Source organism: Centropristis striata, chromosome 18 (assembly GCF_030273125.1).
Source record: "Centropristis striata isolate RG_2023a ecotype Rhode Island chromosome 18, C.striata_1.0, whole genome shotgun sequence".
Taxonomy (NCBI): Eukaryota; Metazoa; Chordata; class Actinopteri; order Perciformes; family Serranidae; genus Centropristis; species Centropristis striata.
This window is the reverse complement of record NC_081534.1, coordinates 9,210,716-9,234,053: the sequence shown is the minus strand read 5'-3', so window position 1 is coordinate 9,234,053 and position 23,338 is coordinate 9,210,716. Positions and strand designations below refer to the sequence as shown.

Here is a 23,338-nt window from a genome sequence, read left to right as displayed (position 1 = left end):
GTGACCTTTTTGAATCTCACACCCAACAAATACCTCATTACAAAAAAACTAACACTAAAGCTAATGTTGGTAACTTGCTTCAGCAGGAGGAGGCTGCGAGGGAGTAGAATTCACTTGTGGTGTGACATAATGTCTTGAGGAACACCTGAAAACTGTCAATATAACTGTTTTATAGTATTTGACTATATAATTAAAGTGAGTGTATGTATATGTGTGTGTGTGTGTATGAATATATGTATATGTGTGTATTTATTGTCTTCATGAATTAATTCAAATTGTACTTAAAATCTCTATAATTCTAATAATAACAAAGGCACAAAAATTAGGCTATATGGTATCTTGAAATTTTTTATTTTTGTATTTATTTTAATTTTATTTCAACTGCTCTGAATTTACAATATTTATGTTATTATTATAAGTTTTACTGTTGATTTATGTTCACCTAGCATTCTTTCTACACTTATGCAAGTTATGCAGCCTACAGTGAAAAAAGTGCCAGAAATGTTTGTTTTTGTAATTTTCAATAAAGCATTGGAAAAAAAAGAAAAAAAATCACTGTCCTGGAGTTTGGTCCGGAAGTGTAATGATAAAGGGCCTCCACCAACAGATGGCAGTAGTGCGACATTAAGCTGCCGTTAAAGACGAAGAAGAAGAGCCAGAAGCAGGTTTCCACCAGTCTATGGTTTTCACTCGGTGTGTTTTTATCGCTACATTTGAGAGATGAAACACAACTCGAACGTCCCGGCTTTCCTCACCAAGCTGTGGACGCTGGTGGAGGATGCAGACACCAATGAGTTCATCTGCTGGAGTCAGGTAATGAGTGTTTAAACCTTACAGCGTTAGCTAGCACGCAGTTATCTGACGCAAACAGCTAACGGTAGTGTGTAAGATTAGCCTTAAGTTCACTAACGGAGAGAGTTTAGACCGAGAAACGTCACGACGATAACAATAGATACTGTGTGTTTACTACGCAAGACCATCAATGCATCGGAGAGCATTAGCTGAAGTGAAACCAAATGTGAGCCAGTCAGTGATTTCCCTTCAGTGTGTAACGATACCTTTTGGTTAGCTAGCTCACTGAGCCAGATCCAGCCTCTGCGTCATGGCAGCATCAGCTTCTCTTTTTTAGTACCAAGTGTGTCTGTTTGTGTTTCAGGAGGGCAACAGTTTCCTGGTGCTGGACGAGCAGCACTTTGCCAAGGAGATCCTCCCCAAGTTCTTCAAGCACAACAACATGGCCAGTTTCATCAGGCAGCTCAACATGTGTAAGACTCTATTAACGTTAATCCCATGTTCTTTATTTGTTAGTCAGTACTGGCCTCAGAGTGTCTGCTAGTGACGCAGAACTCGGGTAAATCCATAGTGTTAGATTTGGTGTTGATGCAGGTATGCAGCCTGTATCTAGGCAGTTTCAATGCTGCTAGCAAATACAATACAAGCAAATTATTATAATGATTATCAAAATAGGTGCCGATTTTTTTTCTGTCCATCAATTAATCAACTGCTTGTTGCAGCTCTAAAGCCAGGTTCAGTGTAGAACAGAGCATGGTAACCATGGAAACCACAGAGCATAATGTAAACACCAAAGCAGCTGCCAAAGTTACTTTGTATTTATTAGCAGTATGCTGACATTAAAGAACTTTAAAGCAGTTTTTCTCAGTTTTACCTTTTGCGTAGTTACTGCAGTTAGACTTTGTAAGGCAGTATACACTCAGGTGATTTTTAGAAACTATTTAATTAAAATATACGAAAAAATATTTTTGAAATTCTATGTACAACAGGGAAAAAAGAATACTACGGTATATAATCACACAAGAATAGAATATAAATAAAACAATGTGGCAGTGCTGCAATACCCTTGACTAAGAAGTTAAAAGCTCAGTCAGAATGTAGTTCTGTGGTGGTGTGATGTCATCAGCAGGCTGCGTTGCTGTATAGGGAGGAAAAGGGTGTGGGCAGTGTGACTGGCCATAGATGGTCGGGGGTTGTCAGTGTGGCTTGGTGCTGTGTTTGGGGAGCGGGGGTAGTGGGGGTAGGGGTCGCTGCAGCTGCTGTGTGTTCAGCAGTGTCCCTGCTGATATTCCTGGCCGGCTCGAGGAGTTGGGAGCCGATGAGCTGTCTTTATGATGCACTAGAGGGTCTTCCTGTTGTGTGGGGTCAGCCAGGGTACCACGCTGACATAATTCAGAGACAAAATTACATTATTGCTCTTCTGGCGCAGCAAAATCTCTGTTTTACCCTGCCACCAAGAGACATTCCTGTTTACAATGGTGATCCTTTCAGAATGAAACTTTTATCAGGGCATTTGAGAGAGGAGTGGAAAAAAGACTGACCATAGTGGCTGCTTGCATTTCCTAGATCAGTGGTTCTCAAACTTTTTTCAGTGATGTAACCCCTGTGAAATATTTTTTCAGCCAAGTGCCCCCTAACCAGGGCAAATCATTTTTGGTTGAAAAAAAAAGACTTAATAAAAGAGTGCTGTGCCATCAGTGTCTGATTTATTAAACTTTGGAACTGATAAATGCATACAAAATTCAAACATTTGAAAAAAAACCTATTTCAAATATTTTAAATGTTAATAATCCGTGACTAAATTTATTGCAAATATTTGCCATCACTAAAATGTAGCGATTCAAACTAATGTAGTAAAAACAGTGAGCATATAACCATTTAAAACTATAACTGCTACGCTTCAACCACGACTCCATCTTTGAGTTTTCAAGTGATTGACAGGTGACATATGACAGGTTGGGTCGAACCATCCTGGTATGGGGGAGACTCTGGGTTTTTAGGATCATGAAATTGAATAGCCTACTACTATATTTTCCTAAAATATTTATAAAATAGTTATTTTTAAAGGATTTTTGCATGGATGCTACTTTTTAGATGTATATTTTTTAAAATCTCACATACCCCCTGGAGTGCTTTCACGTAGCCCCAGGGGTACGTGTACCACTGCTCTAAAGGAATACAGAAGAGGCCATGCAAAAGATCTGCAAAAGTCAACAGCTGCCAACATATGCCTTCAGCCCAGGGCTATCAAAGAGTAAAGCATCTGCTAAGCTCAACTTGGGAATGAATATAAGATTATAAGATTCCCATATATGATCAAAGTATTTGCCTGGTCAGCAATCAAATCAGAGGATGTAAAAACTTCTGAAACAGCCTTATAAGCTCAGACAAGCGGAGGAATAGGGCATGTCAACTACAACAGCAGCATAGACATTGAGCTGGATTTTCTGACTTGGTAGACTGTAGAAGTGGGTGGGGGGGGGGAGATTGATATTTTGATATTTTGCGTGGCAATATTATATCAAGTCATGGCCGCCAAGTACCGATATTTAGTGTTCCAACGGCCCGCTGTTTTTTGCCATTCTGGATATATATACTGGACATACTGGTATTGTATGAAACTAGAATCTAGATCTAAGGAATCTATAGGCACCAATTATGTCAGGATATCGTTGTCGAAATAATGCTGCAAAGTTAGGCTATTTTTTGATGCTTTGCAGTGATTTTAAATGCGTTCATGTGACTTCTGACATCATAAAAAGACATCTCAATGAAAACAGTCTCTCTGGTTCCCACAAGTCTCCTCTTTACATACATGCTGCCTCCCAATTCAGAACTGAGAATGTTCTCTTATTTGACAAAATAATTATTGATTGAATTTAGTTTTGTGGACACAAATTACAGTTAAACAGTTAAATTGTGATATATTTTATCGCAATACTCTCCATATCGCAAAATGCTTAAAATCGCAATAATATTGTATCGTGACTCAAGTATCGTGATAAAATCGTATTGTGGGGCCTCTGCAGATTCACACCTCTAGTTGACGGTTCCACCCATAGAAACACCGGTAGAAGAACATGTGAACACATGGAAAAGGAAAGTAATGAATCTTCCCCTAATTCTCAAAGTTGATTGTTATGTAATAGGAGTGGTCACACATTGATGCAGTCTCCACATATCAGGAATGGTTGAAAATAGGACACATTAGGAAAGACTGCAAGGGTAGATTGACATGTGATTTATCCTGAGATGAATGAGAAATCAACTGTGCCATTTTCTCACCTCATACCTGTGGGCATGTTAGGGCCACTGATTTTTTTACCCCAAAAATCATTGTATCTCCTCCATTTTACCAGTACAAGTAAAGAGCCATGGGGGACACAGAGTGCTGCAGACCTGTGCATTTTTGGATAATGGAAGTTCATCTTCCTTTCACACAGAAAACTAAAGGAGAAGACAAACAACCAATATTGTTTTGCAGAGCATGAACCAAGCCAGTGTTTTGTACAGGATTTTATGAGACTGTGGTGGGGAGACCCAAACCATCTAGGGGGGTCTGGTAGCATGACCACCCGGGTGAAAAAATTTGTAAAAAGCCCACAAACTTCGGTCAAATCACGTATGCACAACTTCACCACTTTTCAGACGCCAGTGGATATGGTACAGTTTTGTATGCAAGACTGGAAAACGATAACCATGAAGTGCATGTTGCATTCCTATTGTTGCAAAGAAAATTACAGCTTCAATGGACTGATGGCACAACAGTGTTAAAGTATATCAACAACAAAACAGAACTTCCAAACACGTGTAGCAAACAGGATCTCTTTTGTAAGGGCTGCTTCTGATGTAACACATTGGAGGTATGTTAACTAAAGGAAAACCCTGCAGATTAGTCCTCCAGAGGACTAACAGCAGTGCGCTTTCTAAGCTGCAAGAGATGGATCAAAGGACCAGAGTTTCTTTTTTAACCAAGTATTTATTGGTGTTCATATGTATTTACACATCTTTTAGTTTACATCAGATTTTCTTTCTGTTACATACATACAAAAAACAACTAAACAAAGTTATTCATGAAATGTACAGACTGAACAGTCAAACAAATAACAGTTTGGCAAACAACTTAGGCTCACCGGTCTGTTTCTGACATTCTTCTAAATCACAAATACACTAGGACAGTTCTGAGGTAGCATAGTTTGACAATGTTTCACATTGGTAGACTTAAGTATTAGTATTAGTAGGGTGTTAGAGAAATGCATTGAGGAAACCTTTAAAATTAAATTATCTGACAACAACAGAAAATCCTCACCTATTTCTCTGCGCTGATCGTTTGATGGGGAATGATGAGCAGGAGACGTCAAAGTTCTCAGTTTTTACATTTTATTACAATACGTCAAGAAATGTGCAGTTACAGAGATCTCTGTGGGTTCAAACATCACTTCCCTGATTTACATGATTGAGGTGGATCATTTCATGAGGTCTGACCCCCCTTCTATCCCTCGATCCCTTTTTTATCCTCACAATGGTTTACTAAGACATGAAGGTAGATTTCTTCCAGGAAGTGCTGCCTTCGTGATCTGCTGATTCGTCAGTTTTAATCAATATTGGGACATGTCATGTCACCGGGCAGAGAAGTTGGTTACCTCCTCTCCCCAGCACACTGTGTCCATGACCTGGCCTGTTCCCCAAAACATTCAACAAAACCTCCTGCCTTGTTATGACTAACAGAGATATAATTGGAGACACAGATGTTGCAGCGTGCACAGAAACTATAAAACATAAAATATGAAACATATAATATATTTTTGTGATTTATTTTAGAATCTTACTAAGTTTAAGCAGTTGGGATACATGTATTTAAAGTAATCATAGTTTTAAAACAATATTAGCACATGATCATTGTATCAAAAGCATCTTACATGATTAATATATAAAAGCATAGAGAGAGGGCACACACAGTGAATTACGCATGCATTTGATAGTGACCTTTGATAGTGGCCTGCGTCACACACAGAGACCGACAAAGAGACAGAATAACAGATTCTTTTAACAAGGGCCCCATCTTGTTGTGAAAATGTCCATCCTAGGATGAAGGTGAGCCTTTATCTTCACATCACATGTACCTTTTTCACTCTCTCGTGCCACTGGGAGATAGTAGGAGGGAGTGGTTTTAACCACAAGACAGTTATCATCTTCCTAGCTATTAATAATAGGACATGTAATAGATACAGCTTCCCTTTTTCCCATCTTCCCTTAGGGAGTGCTCCTATGATATAAAATTATGGGGTCAGAGGTAAATCAATGTTTAATATAGAAAATAATTCTTTCTGAATCCCTTCCCAATAGTTTTTTTTTTTTTTTAACTTTGGACAGTCCCAAAATATGTGTGTGTGGTCTCCTATCAGATGACAATCCCTCCAGCACAAATTTGTTTTACTGCTGTCAAATTTGGAGGTTATGGAGGGAGGACCAGAGTTTCAACGATAAGAATAGACAAAACCTAACTTGGAAACGGCAATCTCTGTTAACGATCCAGACATCAAACATATAAAAAAAAAAACAATTGCAATGAATACCATTTTCACCTATTGAACCACAAAAAAAATCCACTATGGTTAACCCATCAGTAAGGTATCTGATGATCCAATGGACATGGAAGCACTCACACTAAACCACATTTCAAACTCAACTACAATAACTGAATCAAATGTCTGAGTAAAACCTCACCCCTACCTTTGCACTAATGGCAATGAATGGAACACATGGGGAAAATTGTCATTACAGGGTTTGTTTTTTTAATGTTCTGTTTTGTTGATTATTAACCTGTGTGTTTGTGTTTGTGTGTGTTCAGATGGATTCCGTAAAGTGATGCACATCGACACTGGTATTGTGAAACAGGAGAGAGATGGGCCAGTGGAGTTTCAGCACCCCTATTTCAAACATGGACAGGACAACCTACTGGAGAACATCAAGAGAAAGGTGGAGTCATCTGTCTGCTCAGTTGTCAACAGTCAATTTAATCTTTTAAAAATGATGCCAAACACTAGCCTGGCTAACACCAGACTAATCACAAATGAGATTAGTCTGGAAACCAGCTGTTCATTTCTCCGTAGAGGAGGCGTGGTTTACGATCCTTCAGAGCCGTGCTAAGAATGTCTATCAAAAGCGTCTGTAGGTAGCTCTTAGCCAGTCATATCAGTTATACCAGATGACGTATGTAGAGCAACAGAAATGGATGTTTGTTGTGTGTGTGTCTGTGAGAGAGTGTTGCTTGCTTTGCTTCTCCAGTTCTCGCTTTCTGTAAGATTATTTATTTTCACGCTTTATTCCCCCTCGTGTCATTCAGCCACACACATCCACTGATTTTATGGGCAATAAACTAGCTGCTGCGGGTCTCTCTGCGGCTCCGCTGTCCCCCGGCTATTAGCCCCGCTACCATAACGCCGGTGATCTCGCTACGAGCCGGGGGACAGCGGAGCCGGCGAGAGACCTTTCGCCTTTCAACTTTCACTCTCAACTATTTAAAACACCATCTACAGCTAAAGAGAGCTTCGCGTCTGCTGCAGCCATGTTGGATCCGTAAGAAAACTACAAGCTTCTGTCTGCCGAGTAGTACGCGTTATCGTCTTGCCGTCCCTCCCCGTTCTGTGATTGGATCCCTAAAACAGGGCTAAGAAATCTCTCTGGTTGCCAGACTGCCTGGAGGTTCGAAATGAAATTCGAGCACCCAAGGCAGTATGGGTATACCCAGGCTAGCCAAACACCCTGGCATTACCCAGAAATATACCAAGCCCTGAATGGATGACAACAAACATTAAAATATGCAGTTTTTGCTACGTTTGCTTATTGTCACTGAGGCCAGACGTTGCTGAATGCAGAGTGAAGTGACAGCCCCATGATGCTTTTTGCCAAAAGCATCATCCTAAGAAACTGCTCAGCAGTGTTTAGAGGAAATCATTGCGAAATTTTAGACACAGGATATAGGACAGGATTCATGTCTGTTAGATGTGTTCATTTCCAGGGCAGAGCAGGTACAGACCTGTACAGGTAGATACACTCAGCAGTGGTTTGCTACAACATAATTTTATAAATCACATGCAGGGTGTTAAAAAGTTAAGACAGATGATTGTAACATAAATAAATAAGTGTTGGGACGTACCAAGGTTATTATAGTTAACGAAAACTAACGAAATAAGGAAAACTAAGATTTTCGTTAACTGAAATAAAAATAAAAACAAGTTTTTAAAAAAACAATAACTAGCTGAAACTATTGTGTGTTTACAAAACTAATTATAGTGAAAATGGCCTTCGTTTTTGTCTTTGTCAACTTTTTTCATACGTAAACCTTTTTGGTTGATATTAAATCTATTTCATCTATCTGGGTTTATGATTTAATAAACTTATTGGGGCTGAGATGGATCAGACAAAGGAAATAAAGGAAACATTCATTGTGATCTTTTTGAATCATGCACCCAACAAATACCCCATTACAAAAAATCTAAAACTAATAAAAACTAAACTCAAACTAAGCATTTTCCAAAAAAATAAAAACTAATTAAAACTAGCAAACTCACTCTAAAAACGAATTAAAACTAACTGAATTTGAAAACAAAAATTGACAATAAAATTAAAACTAATGAAAAATCTAAAACTATTATAACCATGGGACGTATCAAGACATTTGATCCCTGTACCTGCTTGCTTGTTTCATTAGACTGATGTCCTAAATAATTCTTCCATCACATATTTGCTGTGTTTTTATGCTTCCAGTGTTCCCATACTGTAAACAAAAGCTCTGATCTTTCAGGTTTCAAACACACGTCCAGAGGACAACAAGATTCGACAAGAGGACCTGACCAAGGTCCTGGCAAGTGTTCACAGCGTTCATAGCAAACAGGAGAACATCGACGCCAGGTTGACATCACTAAAGAGGTCAGTGTAAACGTCATTCTACAGTTTCAACAGAGAGTAAAAAACCTTTGTGAGCATGCCAGAATAGTGCATTTCTGCACTTGTGCTGCATATCACGATGAAGCTCATAGAAACGGGGTTTGGTTGTGCAGTCCACTCTTGAATGTAAATGAAATTGCCCTTGTTTTGTTGTTCAGGGAGAATGAAGCTCTGTGGAGGGAGATCTCAGACCTGAGGCAGATACATGCTCACCAACAGCAGCTCATCAAAAAGGTAAGCTTCAATGCACAACATTGAAATGCTGCATTCATCCCAGGAGAACCGTCTTTGAATAAAGAGCTTTCTCTTCAGTGTCTCCATCACCAGTATGTTCTGATGAACCAAGTGATTAGCCGTGTTTCCGCTAGGGGGAGAGTGGCCACTAGGAAAGTCTCAGGCCACACCCTCTCAAAAGTCCGCTCATTAGTTAGCCCCCAGAGGGATTTAGAGACTCTGGAGGTGACGTATGGTTTTCACCGTCGCTAACTGTGCACAACGTCGGTAGCTGAAAGCAGCATGGCTTATTATGCACAGAGTCTCCGCTGATAATAAACATAGTGATTGTGAATTAACGGCATCTCTAACTGTGCACAGAGTGTCTGGTGCTTGTTGTAAACAAACAGAGGTCGCTAAGTGAACACCTCCTGCAGCAGCAGCACATACACACTGTACTGCTACAGAGCTAACTGTAGCTACGGGCGGCTTGTTAAGAAGAGTAAGAAGGAGTCGCTGGATTTGTCTCCAGTCGCTTTCTTGACAAATAGTCGCTAAGGGGGTCTGAAAAGTGCTAAATTTAGCAACAAAGTCACTAAGTTGGGAACACTGCTTTACCGGCTTTTACAAATGGCGTGTGTTGTTGTCGTGTAGAGCAGTTATTCCCAACAGGGGGGGTGTGAAAGATCCACGAAGCCCTCTTGATTTTAAGGGATCTAGTAAATCTTATGTGTTAAATATAGATGAGTCAGCATTTAATTCATTAGTGGGACAAAAACAACTAAATAAGGGCTACATTAAACGTTTATTCATTTATTTAAATAGAAAAATCACTATAGAAAAGTTTAAAAATAAATGCTATATCGCGAGAATAAGGACATGTGTAACATGGGGGGTCGCCAAAGTTTACAATGGTAAAAATGTGGGTCTCTCAAGAAAAAGGTTGGGAACTACTGGTGTACAGTACTACGTCACATCCTGCTTAGCGATCTATCCAATCAGTAACCAGGCTGTTTTCAGGGGAGAAAAAAGACCCTGCTCTTCTACAGGGACTAAAAAGGTCCTGACAAAAGTCAGCTCCGGACTGCTCGTATTCAAATTAGGGGCGTTTTGGCGAGTGAGACCCGCCTCATTCCGGGTATTGTCCGGTAGTGGAAACAGCCCTTTTGAGTACTGGCAGCCTGTACAACCTGACAGTTCAGATTGTTTAGTGCCAATGTACTAGAGCAAGTCTACACTGTGTTTTCTGTTGAATCTCAATTATTTTTTTTGTTTCAGCTGATACACTTCATCGTCACATTGGTACAGAACAACCGCATCCTGAACTTAAAACGCAAAAGGTGAGTTCACAGTGTTTTGCATCTTTAAGCTTGGTACTGACCCACCCACACACACACACACACACACAGTTGTGTAGATAACAAAGTTGCAACTAATGATTTTCTTTATCAGTCCGCCTGTTATTGATCAGTGTGCTATGTTTTTGATTGTTGATTTACCTTGATAAAAGATAGGAATGAATTGTCAATGGTGTTTATGATTTTTTACTGGAATGACTCACATGATGAATCTGTTATTAAAGTTGTCATTGTTAACTGTTAAAGCACTTTCCTAATGTAAACTCCATTCGGTCTGAACATTAAACGTTGATGTGTCATCATCTTTTTGACAGGCCACTTCTAATGAACAGCAGTGGGAAGAAGTCCAAATACATTCATCAGATCTATGATGACAAAGTGTGTGTTGAACAGGTCAGTAAACCTCAGTACCCGCTGACAGAAATATGTTGGTTACCTACAGCAAACACTTCTTCTTTTTCGCTTTTTTCCTTTGTTTTAAATGGATGATATTAAATATGTGACGTATTCCATAAGATTAGTTGTGAAGTCTAGCTTTTGTCGGCTGTGGCTTAGTTGGTAGAGCAGTCACCCACCGATCGGATGGTTGGTGGTTGGATCCCCGACCATGGCAGCCTACATGTCGAAGTATCCTTGGGCAAGATACTGAACCCCAAATTGCTCCCGATGCTGCGTTCATCAGTGTGAGAATGAATTCCCAATGGTGGCAGGTGGCTACCGTTTAGGGTAGCCTCTGTAGTGCGTGCGTGCGTGCGTGCACAGTTTTTAGTGTGTGCACAGTTAGTGGCCCTCATTTAGCAAACGAGCGTACGACAGAGAGTGAGCGTAAAGTCGGCGTAAGATCATTTCTACTCAAGCCTCGGCATTTATCAATGTGGACGTGAGGGAGGGTACGATCAGATCTCAGTCTGCTCTCAGCTCGTCTATGCTGGTTTGAGTCAGCGTGAAGTCCACACGCCTGAGTCTGAGAATTGATCTTAGACTATTGTATCGATGCCTGGAGCTGATAATACTCTGCTGTGTTTTGTTTTTTAATGGTGACAAAGCAAAACATGTTTAGACTACATCATTTATCATTAAAACATAATTTAAAATAAATACACCCTGCGACAGTGAAATTCTTTAAACAGAATACTAGCCGAGGATATAAAATGTTGTTGTCTTCTGCTGTTTACTGTTATCCTGCTGGACACCGGAGCGTCAGCGTCTCCTTCACCAGCGGTTCTGACCCAATAGAAACATTTCCAATCAGCGCTGCCACACGCTCTAACTAGGACATCATTCTTAGTAAATGTAAAGAGGTGAATAATATCTCTCCACCATAATGATAGCAATATTTGGATATTATATAAATTATTAGGCTTTATATATCACGATGTATGAATGAAATATTCCAACCTCACCAGGAGTTTAATGGTCCACTGCTACTCTGCTGACAGCACCACTGATTTCCTTCCTTTTCACTTTTTATGCTGCCAAACAAAACCAGTTTGTTGTGTTGCAGCTGTTGGACGTCAGCATTTCACTTTCCGACTCTCAGAAATTCCTCTCCTTTTGGGATTAAAACTTACTTTAAAACATTGTTTACCTCCTTCAACCAAATAGCTGTGAAAACTTTTAAGTCTGTGCTCCAAATGTAAAATATTCAGTGAACTTGTTTGAGTTTATAACTATAAGTACTTTTATTTGATAAACCTCTGTTGCTGCGTATTTCTGTCTATATTGCCCCTGTTGTTATTTGTAACGGTGCACTTTGCGAATAAAGCTGACTTTAGGGGGGGGATCCTCTTTTTGGCCGGAATCTGACCTTCGGTGTCGTAAACTCTGGAGGCTAGTCATCTGAATCGGGTATATTATATATATATTATATATATTAGGGCGTGACACTTAAATGAAGCTCGTTTCGAGCCGCCACATTTATCAACAGCCTATCATTCTTACGCTGTGATTGGAGAGATACGATCGTTTGATAAATCACACGTGAAATCTGTCGTAAGACGAAATATACACTCAGATCTGCGCTGGTTTCTACGCTCGTTTGATAAATGAGGGCCAGTGTCCGGTGCTTGTTGTAATTAAACGGAGATCGCTAAGTGAACACCTCCTGCAGCAGCAGCACATACACACTGTACTACTACAGAGCTAACTGTTAGCCTATTAGCAATTTGCAGACTGAACATTAAAGGGGTTAACATCCCCTCCGGCTCTGCAGCTGGGAGAGACTGCTGCAGGAGGACTGTGCTGCTTCGACTCCTTCTTACTCTAAATGAGCCGCCATCCGCTAAGTTGGCAACACTGCTTCACCGGCTTTTACAAATGGCGTGTGTTGTTGTGGCGTCCAGTACTATGTCACATTCTGCTTAGCGTTCTATCCAATCAGCAACCAGGCTTTTTTCAGGGGAGAAAAACGGCCCCGCCCCCTGGTGATTGGTGGATTACTGGTGTAGAAAGTGATTGATTAGATATGCAGGAGAGCCGCATTTTAAAATGGAAATATCGCCGATGATCAGGTTAATTTAATTGTGGCGGACAAAATCCATAAGTGCAGGTCCATTTACCAATTGTCTGTGTGTACATGTTAAGTCTGTCAACAGTCTGAATGGTGTGAAGGGCTCTGAGATATCCGATGATGTTATCATCTGTGACTTGACTGAGAGTGCTGCTGAGGCGGCTGCTGAGATCTCCGAGGGCTCACCAAGAGCCTACGACCAGGGGTAGGTATCATTCACTCTTTTTTAGTGCTTTAAGACTGCCATATGTTGGTCATTCAGTCTGCTTTACAACAATGTTGTCTGTCTTGTTGTGAGTCTTGATGATGAGTAAAATTGCAGGTTGTTTTTCCCAAGGATTCCTCCACTTCAAATTGATGTGATCAGGTGAAATTCAGCAATTCACTTTAACTCCTCTATGTTCCTTAATGTGCATTTGGGAAGAGAAGACTTGCAAACCAACTATTTGCTGTGCAGATGCATTGTTATGTTCAGTCAACCAAGGTTATAATAGTTTTGGATTTTTCATTAGTTTTAGTTTTAACTTCGTTGTGATTTTTTGTTTTCAAATTCAGTTAGTTTTAATGAGTTTTTAGAGTGAGTTTGCTAGTTTTAATTTGTTTTTTGTTTTTTTTAAATACTTAGTTTTAGTTTTGTTTTTATTAGTTTTAGTGTTAGTTTTAGTTTTTTTAGTAATGGGGTATTTGTTGGGTGCGAGATTCAAAAAAGTTACAATTATTTTTGCCTTCATTTCCTTTGTCTTATCCATCTCAGTACCCAAGTATCCCACCCAATAAGTTTATCAAGTCATAACACCAGATAGATTAAATTGATTTTTGACAAAGACGAAAACAAAGGACATTTTCACTATAATTTTAGCCAGTTTTAGTTAGTTTTGTAACCACGAAATACAGTTTAATTATCGTTTTTTTTAAAACTCTAGTTTTTATTTTTGTTTCAGTTAATGAAAATGTTTTTTCAATTCTAGTTTTCGTTAACTATAATAACCTTGCAGTCAACACATCGATTGAATCAGCACATCATATGCATTTGGGCCCAAAAAAACCTCATTAGAGTGTAAGTTCTTGTAAAGTTTAGTTTCATGTACTCTATTCTGTCGGCAACAAAAGGGAATGTCGTTTTATTACAAAACCACAAACAAGTTGACTTTAAAAGAACAGTCAGTATATTAAATATATATATATATATATATATTTATTATTATTATTTTTTTCAACATCCTCCTCAGTGATTTAGAAATCGTAGAGGTAGAGCTGGACAGCTGTGCTGTGCTGCCAGCCGAGGCGGAGGTGAGCACCAGTCGCTCAGATGAGCTGAGACAGTCAGAGGCTGGTGTTGCAGCAGCAGCAGACGACAGCCCGAGGAGCAGCGGGTCAACCAGCAGCGCCCTGCAGCTCAACAAACCCTCAGGCCTGAGTCTGGAGGACCCCGTCAAGATGATGGACTCCATACTGAATGAGAACGGAGCAATATCGCAGAACATCAACCTGCTGGGCAAGTAAGTCAAAATAAAAAATTATATTTTGAAGGGGCTTAATAATGTTTTTTTTTTTTTTTTGAACGTTTTTAATAATTTTCAATAAGAACATACAAAACACATCAACACTCACCACACTAGCCCCATAATGAAAAGCAGGCAAACCCCGCTGCACACACATGCACACAAAATAAATAAAATAAAATGAATAAAAATTGAAATAAAAGAAAAAAGTACATAAATATAAAATAACAATTACAACAAATAATAAAAAAATAATTGTTACACTCAATATGCTTACAGATAAATATAATCTACTGTTGCTTGAGAAAGTCCATTAAGGGTGTCCACACCTCTTCAAATTCTTGCACTTTACCCTTAATGACATAGGTTAGTTTTTCTAATGTAACGGCTTAATAATGTTTAATTGCAGATTTGGGCTTTTCCCATATTTAATTTTGGACAACAAAGAAATTGATGTTGTTTTGGATTGATTGAGAATTTATTTGAACACAAAATAAAAGATGAACAATTAAAAACAAACAACAATAAATACAAGACAACACAAAACGAAACAACAAGACTGAACACTTATTTGTGTTCAAAAGGAGTGGGAAGAAGCCAAAGCTTATTAAATCCCACCCCTTCTCCCTATGTTAGTTTACTATATTCAGTTATATTTATATATGTATAACACATAGTAATGTAGTATATACACTTGTTATTACCATTATTAACATACATAACTTGTTATTAACTTGCAAACACATAAGTACGCATACACCCATGTAGTCATAATGAGACAACAATGAACAAACAAAACACACACCAAAAATAAAAATAGTAAGACATTTAAAAAATAAAGCGTCAACAATAACCACCTACTGTCATCTCACACCCCCGTTTTCATCCCTATATCGTGTGAAGACATGCTCTTTGATATTTGATTTTGAAGTGTTTAATGTTTGAACACATCCCATTCCATATTTTTACTCCGCTGAATGAAATGCAAAACCTTTTCCTGTTTGTACGTATTTTCATGATTTTAAAGTTATATCTCCCTTTGAGTTGTTGTGGTGTAAAGGAGCAGTCAGAGCCAGTGTAATACAGTCAGGCATTTCTATCAGTTTATTATGACAAGAGTTGATTGTACATATTGTGTGTGTGCTGTCAGGATGGAGCTGATGGACTATCTGGACAGTATTGACTGCAGTCTGGAGGACTTTCAGGCCATGCTGTATGGAAAACAGTTTGGGTTGGATTTTGACACCCTGGAGGTAAAATGACATCACTAACACACTGAAGCAAAGAGTGTTTACCTGATCAATAACACATCTCATCTCAGGGGTTTTATTTCAGCGCTGACAAACGTACCGTTGACAGTATGACTGTTTCCACATATTTCCACTGCTGTGAAAGCATGTGAAGGGTTAATATCGATGTGTGTCACTCAGGGCCAGATTAACACGTTGCTGTACCCTGGGTTAAAATATTCAAGGGCCGCATCATCACGACCCCAGAATCACCATAATCTGGCAAAATACAGACTAAATTACGGTAATATACAGTAAATATACTCAATACATCAATAACTAACTGTCATCAAGAGCATTTTCATGTACAGATGTGTAAACGCTCATAGAACTACAAATGCACCACGATGTCCTCTTGTCAAGCCATACACTCACATATGATATGAAAACAAAACATATCAGCAGCAGTATCATCTGGCAAAATTGACCCACTACATAGATAACAATAATAATAATTATTATTATAATGATAATAATTAATAATACATTTTATTTGGAAGGCGCCTGTCTTAACACTGAAGGACACCGTCCAAAAAGATAGAAAAACATATGAAAGGAAGTTTTCACAAAAAAATAAGCAACCACTTTCAAAGACGCCTATTCCCAGCAGCACAAATGTATTGAATTGATAGAGGCATCACAGAGACACAAACAAAAATCAAGAATCTAGAATCAAGTAGCATTTTGGTCCTCAGCTCATTTTAAACAGAAATCACCTCAAAATGAATTTCTCAGCAACGGCTCCGATGGACAGTTTAACATATAAGCAAGCATTGTCACAAAAAAGTCCATAAATGGTTGCCATTTATTGTAGAATTTAGCACCAACTCTTTGCTGGTTTCGAACCACTTGCGTCACGGGCTGGGGTCGGGATTATTGTGACCAACTAGACCAAATAAAACCTGTATCATTGATTTGATTTTTACATTACATTACATGTCATTTAGCAGACGCTTTTGTCCAAAGCGACTTACAATAAGTGCATTCAACCTGATGGTACTAGACATAGACCATAGGAATCGAGTAAGTACATAACTTTAAGAGCTAACTGTCATTGCTAAGGAGTGCTATATGTTAAAGAAGAAAAGAAGAGAAAAGAAGAAGAAAATTTTTTTTTTTTTTTTTTATTTTTTTTTTTTAATATATATATATCTGTTAGGTGACCATGACTTAACCGAGGTATTGTTGGAAGAGATAGGTCTTCAGCCTGCGGCGGAAGATGTACAGGCTGTCTGAGGTCCTGATGTCGGTGGGGAGCTCGTTCCACCATTTGGGAGCCAAGACAGAGAAAAGTCTGGAAGAGGTTTTGAGGCGAGTTGACCCACGCAAGGTGGGAGTCGCTAGCTGTTTGGCTGATGCAGAGCGGAGAGGACGGGCAGGGGTGTAGAGTTTGACAAGGTCCTGGATGTAAGTAGGACCTGAACCGTTAGCAGCAGAGTACGCCAGAGCTAGAGTCTTGAAGCGTATCCGCGCAGCCACTGGTAGCCAGTGGAGGGAGCGGAGGAGAGGTGTTGTGTGTGAAAATTTGGTTGATTTGATTAACTGCATTTGTGGGCTAGCGTTAGCTTACAGCAAAGGCTAACATTAACATTTTACATTAATTGTTAATAAGAACTTCATCTTCGTCCACAGCATTGAAGACGAACAGAAAAAAATTGTTGTACATGTCGTGTTTGGATGCCAAAATAGGCTCTCAAAGCCAGGAGCAATATTTATAAAGAGACTATGTAGTCTGACATTGTTGTTCAATATATTTGCGTATGCAGTGATGTAATGACGTTGCTCTCAAGCCTGCGTAAAGAAAACTGGTTCTGAGAAGGTTCGCTGAACCAGCTGTGAACACATAGGGCTGGGCGATATGGACCAAAAGTCGTATCCCAATATATTTAGGCTGAAAATCGATATACGATGTATATCCTGATATTTTTATCGCAAAGTGAGAGCAAATGTTGTCACAAGTAGTTTTATTGAAACCATTTATTTAAGTAAACATAAATACTGTATAACAACAGGAGTACCTTTTTTTTTTTTTTTTTTTAAATCAAAGCTCCATAAAGTGACATTTAAATTAAAAAAAATATCTTAAATAGAAATAGCCTATGAAATTAAATAGGCCAATCTTTTTCTGAAATTAATATTATATGAGAAAATAATAACAAACATTACAAAATAACTAAATATGACAAACCCTAGTAAGGGCAGCATTTATATATAAAAGAAAAAAATGTGAACTATATCGATATATGCGATATGGTCTAATTCCATATCGCATTTAAAAATATATCAATATATCTTTGATATCGATATATCGCCCAGCCCTATGAACACACGAGCACAGCAAAAGAACTAGGTTGGCATTGGTCAATAAAGGGGTATACTATGGATGGGGCCATGTGTTAACAGTGGAATCATTTTAGTGGGGGATCTGTTTACAGCCAGTTTGGACAGATTTATTGATTCATACATCGTTCCTTCAATCAAGCTCTTTATTTTAAACATGGAGTTTTGTTGGGCTTGAGGCTAGTTTTTTTTTTATCCATCATTTTATCTCTATATGTTTTCAGGAGAGCATTTCCTCCAAAGAGAACAGCACACAGCTCAACAGAGGCAAGACAGACGAAGTCAACACAGGTGAGTCACACACTCTGCCTCAATTTACCTGGACTGTTCCAAAGGCTGCAGTGAAATATTAAGTTGGATCCTGTGTAGACATGTAGATGTTTTTTAGTCGGCAGTTGTATTTAATAAAAAAAGAATAGCAACGCGACTAGCTGGTCCATACCAATTAAAGCAATTTGGATTTTGCTTAAGATTGTAAAGTGAATATCTTTGTTTTCATCCCACACAACAGGGCATAAAGATTTCTGCTAGAGCTCTGGTTAATTGTCTTGGTCATTTTTCACGCTTATTGAGCTGAATTAATTCATTAATATTATTAAGTCACCAACCAAATAATGAAGTACAAAATGAGAATAAAAGGTGGGCTAAAAAAAATCCATAAAGGGTTACTCCATGCCTATGTCCTTTCAAAGTATTCACACAACTATAATCACCTGAATCTAAGAATAATTAGATTGAGCTCTTCATATCTACATAAGGAGAGGGTCCTTTTTCACAGATGCCCAACAAACAATCTCCATCTATCTATCTAGATCCTGACACTTAAGGATTGAGGTTTCCTTTGTGACAAAATCTCTCACTTGAAAATATAAAAAAAAAAATGTTATTATATTTTCTTTTCAACTGACTAAAAGACATCATGGGAGAGTCTTCAAGTACAGTCCGACAAAGTCTAACTGCAGTAATACAAAGGGTAAAACTGAGAAAAACTGCTTAAAAGTTGTGTTTTGACGTGTTTTAACTGGCCAGCCAAATTGGTTGTATGTAGATAAATGCCTTTGTAGCATAGTTACTGCATTGCTGTAAAAGGTTCTAATAGTAATGCAGAATCGAGTGGAATAACTACAATGTTGTTGTCTTCTTTCAGCTTTTATGTTTTGTTTTTAGTGAAAAAACATTTTCAGATTGATTTTCTTATCAGTGTTTTTAAAAGTATTTAACAACTCCATTCGGAGATTTGTGTATTTTAGACTCAATATTATAAAGTAATGTTATATTTTAGTCTTAATATGATTTAATCTCACTTTTTTACTTAATCACTATCTAGATTATAATTTCCCTTTCAAATAAACTTAGAATTTCTATTATTTTTATGTTTAAATTAGTATATATATCCAAAGCAGACTGCTTGGTTTTGAGTTGGATTTTATATTATTTCTCTGAAATTAAGCAATATTTAAATCTAAAACTTTTTCACAAGATAAAACAGACATCCAGGGGTTAATTTTAAGTTATAACTCAGTTTTGACCAAAAATGTAGTTACTGCAGTTAGACTTTGTAGGACAGGGTAGTTTGTGCAAAGTATTTACCCAGACCCGGAAGTTATTCACACTGAACCTTAAAATCTGCACCTACTGTGATAACAAGGTTGCTCATTCTTTCACTGACTGTTGAGTTACTCCACCTGGCTGAAGACCCTGTCTGTTCATGCTGTCCACTTGTTAGAAATTCTCCACGTGTTCAACTCATTCCCTCAGTTCATGATGATGGTGGGCGAGATCACCGTCTCACACATCCCTCCATAATCTCCCACAGGTATTCATAGGTGTGTTCATCTCATAGGAGATGTGGTGACAGTTAAAGCCTTAAAACAGTGGTTCCCAAAGTTTTAAAAAATACTATAAAGTGTTTCTAGTGGGCCCCCCTTTTTTATCTAAAAAATACCATGAACCTTTTCTAGTAGGCCCTCCTTTTCTGTCTAAAGATACTATAAAGTTCTAGTGGGCCCCCCTTTTCTGTCTAAAAATATTATAAAGTTCTAGTGGGCCCCCCCTTTCTGTCTAAAAAAAAATACTATAAAGTTGTTCTAGTGGACCCCCCTTTTCTGTCTAAAAAAAAATACTATAAAGTTGTTCTAGTGGGCCCTCCTTTTCTGTTTAAAAAATACTATAAAGTGTTTCTAGTGGGCCCTCCTTTTCTGTTTTAAAAAAAATACTATAAAGTGTTTCTAGTGGGCCCCCCTTTTCTATCTAAAAAAATACTATAAAGTTGTTCTAGTGGGCCCTCCTTTTCTGTTTAAAAAATATTATAAAGTTGTTCTAGTGGACCCCCCTTTTCTGTCTAAAAAATATTATAAAGAACCCCCCACCCCCACCCCCCGGCGGCCTCCACACAACAAGCAAGGTCTTGTCATATTTTTTTATCTTTGTTTTTTGTATTTGTAATATTTGGACTAGAGTCATGAACCGATTTAGCTTTTACCAGCATTGGAGAACAACTAAGTTATTTCATAACATTATTTATAACCCTGGGCGCCCCCCCCCCTAGGGGTCACGCCCCCCAGTTTGGGAACCACTGCCTTAGCATATGATTCACATCATTTTTATCCTTATCAAAGCATTTAATGAGTCCCATGTAGAAGCTCCTGTACTCATGTTTCTCCACTTATTTATTGTTTTTTGTTCTGACCTCCTTTGGTGTCTTCTGTGCAGATAAGCAGTTGATCCAGTACACCTCCTGCCCCCTGTTGGCCTTCCTCGATGGCTGCATCACTCAACCAGAGGTGGAGCTGGGCGGCAGCAGCAGCAGCAGCACCTGCAGCTGCAGCACCACCACCACCACAACCAGCAGCAGCACCACCACAGGCTCCATTAACACACACCTCCAGCTCTCCTCCAGCTGTGGTGCTCCTGTGGATGCAGAGCCGCCTTCTGACCTGCTGGACCCCAGCCAGGAGCTGAAGCATCCGGCCCGCAGCTCGTTGATCCGCCTGGAGCCTCTGACGGAGGCAGAGGCCAGCGCCGAGACGCTCTTCTACATGTGTGAACTGAGTCCTCCTGGAGCGGAGTCTGACGCCACCCTGCTGGACAGAGTGTGAGCAGGAAGTGATGTCTCTTCACCTCAGACAACATCCCTCCATCGTCAGACAGGACTGACACTGTGTGTTAATGTTGTCCTGAGCTGTGTGTCTGATGAGAAGCTGTAAGAGAAGTAGAACAGCTCCAGGCTGCAGTTTGGAACATGTACACATTTTAACATTTAAGACTTTTGCATTGATGATAGCATTTGAGTTCCTGTTATAAGCCACACCTTCATCAGTTATAATAATAAACTGTTATTATTACTATTACTATTATTATTATTATTAATAGCATCTAGCAGCTTATCCCATTTAGGCCTAAAATGCCTGTAAAACCTATGGCTGATTTTAAAATAACCCCCTAAAACCTGAAGTTTTTCTCGAAATTCAACAGTGTGTCAACGCTTCCTACTAAATAATAGATTTTTCAGCCTCTGTAGCAGATAGAAATGAAATTACAAAAGTATTTGAGAGCTTATAGCTGTTATATTTGAGCTCCCTCTGCTATAGTCGTCTTCCGCAATGATTTTCAGGAAAAGTCCCATGTTGCATTGTGACACTCCCACATGTATTCTGATGCATTTCATTGGCCAAGAGACTGAAAATAGGTGGAAAAAACTACTACAAAAGTAAAGTACTACAAAACGGTGTATCCGCTTTCCGGCTTTAATGGTAGAATAACGCAACAGCGCCCCCGATTTTGATGGTAGAAATGCAGTAATGCTTTCCCGGCTTAAATGGGTTAATAGGCCTTTAAACCTATTGGATGCAGTTCGTGTGAAAAATTGCGCCACTTTTTCCAGAGTCATAACTCTCTGGAAAAACAGCTATTTTTTGTTCTGTGGATAAATGTTTTTGGTATTACTTCAGCCTTAATTGTTTTTTCTCTTTTCGTGCATATATCGTGTGTGTTGAAATCTTGTAAACATACAGGTACAACATTTTAGAGAAGCTGACTTAACAAACAAACTGCATGTCTGGAAGTGAAATCTATTAATTTTGGGTGATATTGGTGCTTTTTTTTCATGAATTTAATGTTTTCCTCAATGCAATGCTCTCAGATGTACAAATGACATGACGTGCACAAACTGGCTGGTGTAAGCACATGACTCCCAGCGCAGCTTCATCTTTGCTCTCATCTCCTTCAGTATCTTCCCCATCAGTAAATTAAGTGAGGAGGCATCCTCACCACTCTGTATTACCACGTTGAATCTTTGTATGTACTTCTGAACATGTATTTATTCTCTTTTTTTGTGTTATTTTTTTGATACATTTCTGTCCAAAAGACTCTTGGGTCTTCCTTCCCTTTGAGATCAGACTGAGAAAAGTGAGTGTTAACTATATGAAATTAAACATTGTAGAGAACTGGGACAAAAAGATCCTAACTAAAGACTGTAAATGAACCTATTAAAGCATCAGATCAAGTCATTTTACAGTTTCCACATCAGTCAGTGTACTACAGAGTAAACGATTGTGCAATAAATGATTGACTACATTTCTTAGCAACAACATGGTATGCAAATTCAAATGCTAAACCAATCAACATTTCCTAAAAACATAGTTTTTTGTCTCCACTGGTCTGTGGTTGCGTGTGTACAGAAATCTCATTAAATGCCGACTTCAGGCTTGCTGTATGAGTGACCAGCAGGTGATGCTGCCGTCCAAAAAGGCACCACTGAGAAAATACTTTGGTCATTTCAAGGATGTTGTCAACTTTGTTTTTCTTTTTCTCTGTATTCTCACTTTGAATCACCTTTATGAACAGCTGTTGTCCCAGTTGTCAAGAATAAAAAAGCAGTTAAAAACAAATTCATTGTGTTCACTGCGAAAAAGGTGTCTAAAAACAAGATAAAAACACTAAATCTGAGGGAAATGATCTTGCTGCATGGACAGATAATTTCACATGACAAGATTTCTTAAATTAAGATAGTTAAATCTAGAAATAAGCATGTTGTACGCTTAAAATAAGAAATTAACTCTTAAAACAAGATAAATTAAAGCTGCAAGCAGCGATGAACTGGCACTGAGTGCACTGACAATTATTTGTTTCTTACCAAGATAAAAAAAACTTTATAGATAGGTATATTTTAGATTTAGAAGTGTTATAATTTATCTTGTTTTCAGAGGAAATTTCTTATTTTAAGTGTTCAACATGCTTATTTCTAAGTAAGCATGTTAAATTAAGATTTAACAATCTTAATTTAAGAAATCTTGTCATGTGAAATTATCTGTCCATGCAGCAAGATCATTTCCCTCAGATTTAGTGTTTTTATCTGGTTTTTAGACACACCTTTTTTAGTGTTAT

At 38.5% G+C, this 23,338-nt stretch overlaps 1 protein-coding gene across 1 annotated transcript; it reads left to right on the top strand.

Annotated features, from left to right (window-relative positions):
* The first annotated feature begins 621 nt into the window (after positions 1 to 621).
* hsf2 (heat shock transcription factor 2) lies at positions 622 to 22,576 on the top strand. The gene is made up of 12 exons (XM_059356235.1): positions 622 to 813; positions 1,157 to 1,265; positions 6,644 to 6,771; positions 8,600 to 8,724; positions 8,901 to 8,976; positions 10,234 to 10,295; positions 10,628 to 10,706; positions 12,897 to 13,027; positions 14,052 to 14,321; positions 15,475 to 15,577; positions 18,178 to 18,244; positions 20,666 to 22,576. Exons 1-12 carry the CDS (start codon positions 721 to 723, stop codon positions 21,049 to 21,051), a joined length of 1,629 nt encoding a protein of 542 aa, XP_059212218.1. The 5' UTR covers positions 622 to 720; the 3' UTR covers positions 21,052 to 22,576.
* The last annotated feature ends 762 nt before the right edge of the window (positions 22,577 to 23,338 follow it).